General features: G+C 34.2%; 1 protein-coding gene across 1 annotated transcript; it reads left to right on the top strand.

Annotated features, from left to right (window-relative positions):
* The first annotated feature begins 4,120 nt into the window (after positions 1-4,120).
* LOC110709036 lies at positions 4,121-6,572 on the top strand. The gene is made up of 2 exons (XM_021887249.1): positions 4,121-4,258; positions 4,704-6,572. Exon 2 carries the CDS (start codon positions 4,814-4,816, stop codon positions 6,227-6,229), a length of 1,416 nt encoding a protein of 471 aa, XP_021742941.1. The 5' UTR covers positions 4,121-4,258; positions 4,704-4,813; the 3' UTR covers positions 6,230-6,572.
* Positions 6,573-8,520: the final 1,948 nt, after the last annotated feature.

The following is an 8,520-nucleotide window of genomic DNA, read 5'->3' as shown; positions in this document are numbered from 1 at the left end:
TTTGGGTAGGTAAGCCGCCACGTCGTCGGTTAAAGGCATGTACGTCGGTCGGAGTGGGTTTGGTTGGGAAAGACTGGGCATCATCCTAAACGGGGTGCCGTTAGGGACACCGTCCTCCGGTTTGGAGCACAACTCGGCATGCAACTGACGCAAGCACACCTGATTGAACTCGGATAGATCTTGATCATTGTAAAAGTAACGGGTTTCGTTAAAGTCCATTTCCGGGACGTTTTCAAAAGTAACCCTACTAAAGTACATTAATGGGCCTTTCGGGTGGTATAAGATATTTCGAGAAGAACCAGCAATTTGCATCTTCCCAAGCTGCTTCGTGATGGACAATGGCACTTGCACTCTGGAATTCATGGTGAATTTGGATTTTGTGCTTTGTTGGCCGGAAATAATGGAGGTAAAAAGGGAATTCATGGAAAATAATGGAGGAAACAGTATATAGGGATTGAAATAGGAGGATATAGTTTCAAAATTCAGTGATTCTTCGTGGCAAACAATGTGGTGCAAGGAGGTTGTTTTACACAAACAAGATAATATGAAATGAAGAAGTAAAGTGAGGACAGTGCCACCAAATAGGATAATATGAGGAAACTGCCATCAAATTACAAACATTGCCACCAAATACAACAAGTTAGAAAGTCAAGTACATGTAAAAAGTTAAATACATTAAGTACGTCAAAAGCTTTGATTTTAAGTTTAAAGTCTCTGATCGATCAACATGAAGTGCAAAGGTGAAATCATTAGGCTTCTTACAAAGGGTGTTCAGTTGATTTTGCTGACACACACATACACATTAGGCTTCCTCATGGCTTATTTGTCTGTGAAGCAAAATATTTTATCGCAATTCCTCACACCCCGAAGACTTACTAGTGGAGACACCTTTTTGTTCTCGTGAATGATCATGATTTTGTTTGGACTCACATCCACCTCCTCACTCCAAACTCGATATAGCCCGTCAAAATCGTCATCCACCATGACTAATACCTTCTTCCTCACTGAACGTGTTCGGGGCTCTCGGAGATAGACTAGCTTCTTGCGTACATCCATGTTGGCCTCAGGTACCTACGTTTAAATCAAATTACAGCCCCAGTTTAACTAAATTTTAACTTATATATGACGACAAAATACACTCGATACAAGCGTGCACTTTTAACAACTTTATTTTAAGGGAACTGAAATGTATGACGAGATAAGCGTAAAATGACATGAAATTAAAACTAACTTTGAACGAGCTAATATGAACACGAAATTAATGATTGACACCACTAAATTGGTTATAATTCACGGTTGGCGTAAATAACATCAAATTAAACAAAAATAACAACTGAGCTAATTTCTTGGCAATAATCTCCAATTGAAGGAGCTAAAAAATCGGCTGTTTCGACGACGAGGGAAGGGAGGAGGGGTGGTTTCGTCGACCTGAGAAGGGAGGGGCTATTTTGGGGATGGGGGAAGGGGGTGGTTTCGATGGTGTAGGTGGGTCGCCCGAGTAGTTTTAAGGGTAGGGAGGGGCCGACCGGGTGTTATCGGTTGTTAGGGGAGGCGGGCGGTTGAATTTTGGTCGGGCTGGGGGTTGGGGCTAAGGGGAGGACGGATGATGGCTCGTTGGGAAAGGTTTTTAATTATTTTTTTTCTTTTTTACAAAAAGAATTTGGACCAATTATGTTGCGATACATCACACATGGCTTTTACAAAATAAAAATCACCCTTTCTTTAAGTCACTGGTAAATCGACCTAGTGGAAGAAAATCAACCCAAAAGTTCATAGTGCTCCATAATTAATGTAAGTTGGGATTATTGAGAGTAAATCGCTGAAAGTTCGGATTAATAAATTAAAGTGAATTTTTCTAAAAATTAAACTTAGAGCTTGGAAGCACCCAATATAATAGATCGAAAAGCAAAGACAAGTCTAATTCAGGGTTAATTGGAGGATGAAACGGAGTCGTTTGACTCTTGGAATTGCCCTTTTTAATCTCTTTAGTTTTAATAAAAATGTGTTCCTTTAATGGAAGTGGTGTTACTTATGTTTGTTGAAAGATGTAGCAAAATTTCAAATTCAAATTTACATAAACCTTGTTGAAGGAGGATGGTTATAGGTGTTGTTAAACCTATTTGTATGTGATAAGGTAAAAGTCATTACAACATCATGACCTTGTATGAGAATATATACTCCCTCCGTCCCACAATATAGTTTCTGTTTTCCTATTTTAGAGACCCAAAATGTTGTTCCTATTTCTATTTTTGAATAGTATGTAAAGACCATTATACCCTTATTTTTTGACTTTATTCATTGAACTTCCTAATTTACCCTTAACTTGCATTGTACTTTTTTTCACTTTCTCTCTCTAACTTTTGTTTATAATTGTACTTTTCATTTTTTTTCATTTAAATTATCCACTTGCCTTGTACTTTTGTCTAGCTTTTTTCCACTTCTCCTCCCATTTCTTAAATACCATGAAAAAATCACAATAAGAACTATATTATGGGACGGAGGGAGTATAAAAATATGGTTTTGTGAGATCGCAAAGAAATGTGATTGACATGTATGAAGCATACATCTCAAGAAGATTTTATCCATTTGAATTATTGGGGCCCCTTAGGGTAAGGCATACTGATTTTGGGTTGTCTCCGTCATTTCATCAACATTCATAGACTTTTAATTGTATGTTAGAAAATACCTTGCACAACACGAAACATCATCACCAACTTCCCTCGTTCTATCAATAGTCCCATCGCATGTTTAAATGTATATTGGTAAGCCTTATATGCATTGTCATCACTCGTTGTAATAACTTGAAGCTAAGGTAAATATCGTTAATGACCTTAATTGGTATTGTGTAAGGGCTTCTTATGCCAATAGTAACTTATGTTATTTTACTGTCCTTTCGTTTGTTGTAAACTCAGTTTAATTAATGTAATTTTAGCTGTTTCTTTTTTTTTTAAAAAAAACTAAAAACTTACAAAGATTTGATACAAGCTTTGGTGTATGAAAATATTTAAAAACTAGGTTAAGTATAGTGCCATACACGATAATTTTAAGAAATTATTATCAACTTTTCAATATAATTGGTTATTTTACAACAATAAAACAAAAAATCTAAAAATACTATGGACAATCTTTGATTAAAATATGAAAGATAAGTGGATATATCTAATAAGTATAAATTGAATAATTTGATAATCTTAAATACAAAGTAATAAAATCGTCTATTAAGTAATTGAAATATTGATGTGTAGATTCAAATATATAATTATATATAGATCAACATGTTTTGAATAATGCTTTTGCTTCCTGACAAAAAAAATATATATCTATATATATATATATATATATATATATATATTTTGAATGAGGGCAATAAATAATACTGTAATATTAATCTTCATGAGATTTTTGTGTGTGTTTATATTAATATTATGAAGTATAGTCGAACTAATTTTTATATATTAAGGTAGTAAATAGTAATGTTTCTATAAATAAAATAAAATAATTTAATATAGTAACATATTTTTACTTAGAGAAGGGAAAGAGCGGGGTTATTATCATTCAAGGGGTAGTAAATGTATATGCACTACTCTATTGTGAATTCTAATCAATAAATAAACAACTTTAAGGGAAAAAAATATAAATACTCTTGTGTAGTAAATCATTATATGTCGCAAATCATATTAATATTTTGTATTATAGTCATAAATGTTTGTGTGAAAAGGTAAATCAATCTTTTATATTTAAAGTAATTATCTTTGTATTAACATATATAATAAATTATTTTTGTATAAGATTTTATTCTATGATTGAGGTTTTTTTTTTCAAAAAACCAAAAAAATAAAATAAAATTAAGGACACACCAGGAAATGACACGTGTCATTGCTGGTGTGTCTTTTATTATATAGTTTATTTATTGTTTATGTTTATATTTATATTTATATTCATAGTTTATTTATTATTATTATTATTATTATAGTTATTAATATTGATTGATTGATTATTGATATTTAAAACATATTTACTTAAAACCTTTATAAAGCCCACCTATCTCATAATTAGGCGATCATATAAAGACTCGTCCCATTTATTTATCAGACGGATCTAACCCATATTATAAGTATGGCGGGTCATGGCTTTTAAAGGCCTCCATCCCTATTTCCTACCTCTCTGAGTTATTTCATTGAAGCGCACTCAACGTTCTCCATTGAAGCGTTCTCCGTTGAATCTAATTCTTGTATCCCCCATTGAAGCAGCTTCTAAGGTAAGTTGTTTGTTGTTGTTATCATCACATCAATTTCACAACTAGGGTTTATATTTGATCTAATCTAATTTAATTATCAGTGCTTTAAGTTTAGGGTTCGTAAATTCTTTGATTATGAAACATCATATCCAAAAGAAAAGAAAATTATGAGCGCAATTTGATTATTGAATCAAATATCCCTAAAATTATGTATTTTTCGAGATAATTCAATATGAAATTAAATCTCTTTTCCCTGCGCTTCCTCAGGGACGGGCCTGTTTAAAATTCAGCGTAAAATCTCCTAAGTTTAGTTTTGCAAGATAATCATTGCTCAAGTCAATCTTAAAAAACCCACATAAAACCCCTTTATTAATCTATAATCATAATCATAATCAAATCAAGTTTTGAACTTTGTTTTGTAAGTGGATTTTTTGAATTGAAATTGACCTGTTTTCCCTGATAACAGGTCAGCAGCTCCTCCTTCCCTGGTTGCTGGGGTTGAGTTTTGGATTGGGGTATTTTCTGTAATTTGTAAATTAATCTATAATCATCATAATCATTATCATATTTGTAGTAATGGGTTTCAACATGGTGCCTTACTCTCGCTTGATGACAAAACGGAGTAAGGTTAAGAAGAGGTCATCAACATTGGTTGTTTCGAAACGAAGGAAGGAACTAAAATCGAGAGGGGAGAATGAGGCTGAGGCTGATTTAGAGCTCAAGCTTGAGTTGTTTAGCAGCATGATAGACGAGCTGCTGACCGAAATATTCCTACGTCTCCCAATTGACTCTGTGTGTCGATTTAAGTTGGTTTGCAAGCATTGGTGCTCTTTACTCTCTAGTGATTACTTTGTCAGTCGTTTTACCGAATATAATCATAATCAACAATGTCCTTTTACCCTAGTGTTCCAATATTCAGTTTTTGGTCCAAGTGGAAATGCGGAAATATTGAATCCTATTGGAGCCATTTCTAATCACCCTGTGTTGTCTAAGTCTCTAAGAAACAGACCACTTGACCTGAATTTCAAGAGGGACTTTAATGACAACTTTCTAAAGATTGAGCCAATGCGTGTTATGGCCTCGTGTCATGACCTGCTTCTTTGCGGTCACTTTGGTAGTCTTTATGTGGTCAATTTGCTTACGAGGTGTTGGATACACATTCCCCCTCCTCCTATCCGCGACCAGGATCGTGAACGAACTATTTTAAACTTAATGCAGTATCCAAAAGCTGGACTTTTGTGTTCCCATGATAATAAGAATGGAGATGGCTTGTGTAAATATAAGGTGATTTTACTTCCTGGTATTCGTAGCGATATCATGTTTCCTCAACCGTGTGTTGTCGTTCCGCCTGAAATATATGCCTCACAGTTTAGCGTTCGAATCTTCTCTTCAGAGTCGAGACAGTGGGTGGACATCGCTGTTGATTGGTACCCCTGGTCATTGAATGCTTATCTCTCCTGTACCCCTATTCTATCTCACGAGGGCAAGTTACATTGGCTAAATGGACCCTCGCTTGTTTCTCTTGATGCAAATGCAAATAATCTCAGCTGCCATTCAGTTGACCTACCAAATGAATTATCCATTAAGCCCTCTTTAATCTTTGGATATTGCTTTGGAGTGTGCCAAGGGAAGTTTCGGTTGGCTCGTCTTATTTACAAGAAGGCTGATGGCGGCACTGTCCTGCTTGTTTGGGATTTGGAAGACTATCACAAGGGGGTTTGGCAGTCGGCACACAGGGTGATACTTCAACATCAGCCATCTCTTAAAAAATACGATTATAGGTTCAGGCTCATGGCTTTTCATCCCTTTGATAGGGACATGGTATTTGTGGACATGAATGGTGTCTTTCAGTTCAACATGAGGACAGGGATACTTGAGAGTTACCATCAACTGAAGCTTGAAAAAGGTTGTTATTGTCGAATGTTACAACAACCATCAATTCCACTGCTCTTTCACCGAGGGTTCCCAACAGCAGTATCCGTACCCTCATAGGCCTGGCTTTAGAAGCTAACGTCAAAAATATTCTTTATCCACACTTCTGTGCAAGAAGTCAGAACACTGGTAAGTGAGTGTTTATTGGATGTAATCTGTCAAAATACAAGCAGTTATATAGGCACCAACGGGTGATCGCATGGTGGTGGCTGTGTTGGCTTTCTTATTTGTTAATTCCAATAATAATATATTTATATGTATAATAATTACTATCATTATCATTATATAATTTTTTTGTTTTGTTTGCACTTGATCGGAGGGAATGGAGAATCTTATGTGACTATTTTGTGGAATGACATTTTGGTTCATTTGAGATTAAGGTATTGCTTGTTGATTGTTAATACTTCAATTTTCCGCTAAAAATTATCTTCAGTAATTCATTATTTAAAAAATAAAATAAATTACAACTCTAGAAAGTGTGTGTTCTTTTGCATTTTGGAATTTTACAATTTGGTTCATGTAGTCTACCCCGCTTATGGGATTAAGGCATTGATTGTTAATACCTTAATTGTCCAACAAAGATTATTTTTAGTAATTGATCATTCTCTTTTGTAAAATTTATAATTCTAGAAAGTGTTGTCCATTAAAAAAATAAAAAATGAAAAGATTTATCGGTCCCTTTATCAATTGGAACTTATAAAGTATGAAGACAAGCATGTTGGCCTTGATATTCTAAAGTTCAGCATAATTAATAAAACAACAATTAGTACATTTGGAACTATGAATCAAGAATTCAAGACCTATTATCTTCTAACATTATAATTAAGAAATTTAATTGGTTTTTTTTTTTTTTTTGGTTTATATACTTAATTTTAACTATTGTATGTATACTTGTAAGGACCGGCTTCATAGTCTTCTTGACCTCGAACCATATATGACTAACATGAGGTGTGCACTCTATGAATCACAAGCAATTAAAGCAAGAAAATACCGCCAAAAAAGAATGACACTGTGGTAGCATAACTACAATTAGACTCATGCAATATGCATGGTTTACAATAGAGAATGATCATTCCCTCAATGTCTTTCTTTGCGTCATTTGATCTAATAAGCTCTAAGAGTTACAAGAGTTCTTTGTCTGTTTGTGTAAATACTGTGATAGATTGAATCATAAACTAAACTAATAACTTCAAATAATTCAACCAATATATTTTAACTTGTATTATGAATTATTGTTACGAAGATTTTTTTATTAAGTGAATGCAAATGTTTAGTCTTGATAAAATGATATATATTGTATGCTGTATGAGAAATTAATCTTATGCCTTTTCAAACTTAGAAATGTCATTATTTACATAGGGAATTTTCTGAGTAGCTGTGGTTGAACCTGAAATGTGCAGTGGATTAAGCAAAGTTTGTTTCCCTGTTATTGAAGATCCATTGTGTTCTCTGTAGCATATTTTTGTGAAGTTTGAAAGTGTCCATGTGTTGGCCTCTGTTTTTTGCTGTCTTGCTTGAAGTATAACTATCGTAGTTCTGGTTTTCTTTGATTAGTTCATTGCTCGGTTTGGATACCATCTTCTTATAATTGTAATACTAGGTATCTTTTCAATATCTTATTAATTAATCTTGGAAACAGATTAGATAGATGGTGAAAAAGAAGTAGATATTTTGTCATCATCTTCCTTGCAATTGTTTACCTGAACTGCTAAACGTCGCTCCCAATTTACCAGGCGTCGCTCCCATTTTGACATGAAAGGACCATATTGCCCTTTCTATAAGTTGGACTATATAAGGCTCTACCACTTGGTTAAAAAGATTCCCGAGCATTTTATATTATTCCCGAGCACATTCGATCCACTACTTGGTTAAAAAAATTCCCGAGCCCACGACATCCAACCCAAAATTCCCGAGGCCACCCCCAAAAATCCCATTTTTTTTTAAAATTTTTTTTATTAAACTTTAGTGACGGGTTTAGGACGATAGATGACGACAACGATTGTACTCCGGAGGCATCGTCGGAGGATTCCGTAAGTCCTAGAAATTTTTTTTTTATTTTTGAAAAGCGTACATCCGCCTAAAATTTCCGGATCCACCGTGGAAGATCCGGAAATTCTAGGCGGATGTAATTTCCGGATCTTCTATGGTGGATCCAGAAATTTTAGGCGGATCCACCATGGAGGATCCGCCTAGAATTTCCGGATCTTCCATGGCGGATCCAGATTTTTTAGGCGGATGTCCAATTTTTTTTTTTTTTTTTGTTTTTTTTTTAATTGATTAATTAATCAAAACGAATTTTTTTTTACAAAAATTAATTAATCAAATTTATTAATGTAATTTTTGTATGATAA

The sequence above is a fragment of the Chenopodium quinoa genome, unplaced genomic scaffold (genome assembly GCF_001683475.1).
Source record: "Chenopodium quinoa cultivar QQ74 unplaced genomic scaffold, ASM168347v1, whole genome shotgun sequence".
In the NCBI taxonomy this organism is placed as follows: domain Eukaryota; kingdom Viridiplantae; phylum Streptophyta; class Magnoliopsida; order Caryophyllales; family Amaranthaceae; genus Chenopodium; species Chenopodium quinoa.
Note: the sequence above shows the minus strand (reverse complement) of the source record. Positions and strands in the feature narration are given on the sequence as shown.

Coding starts and splice junctions, on each gene's coding strand:
- LOC110709036 (XM_021887249.1), top strand. CDS start 4,814: ATGGGTTTCAACATGGTGCCTTACTCTCGCTTGATGACAAAACGGAGT.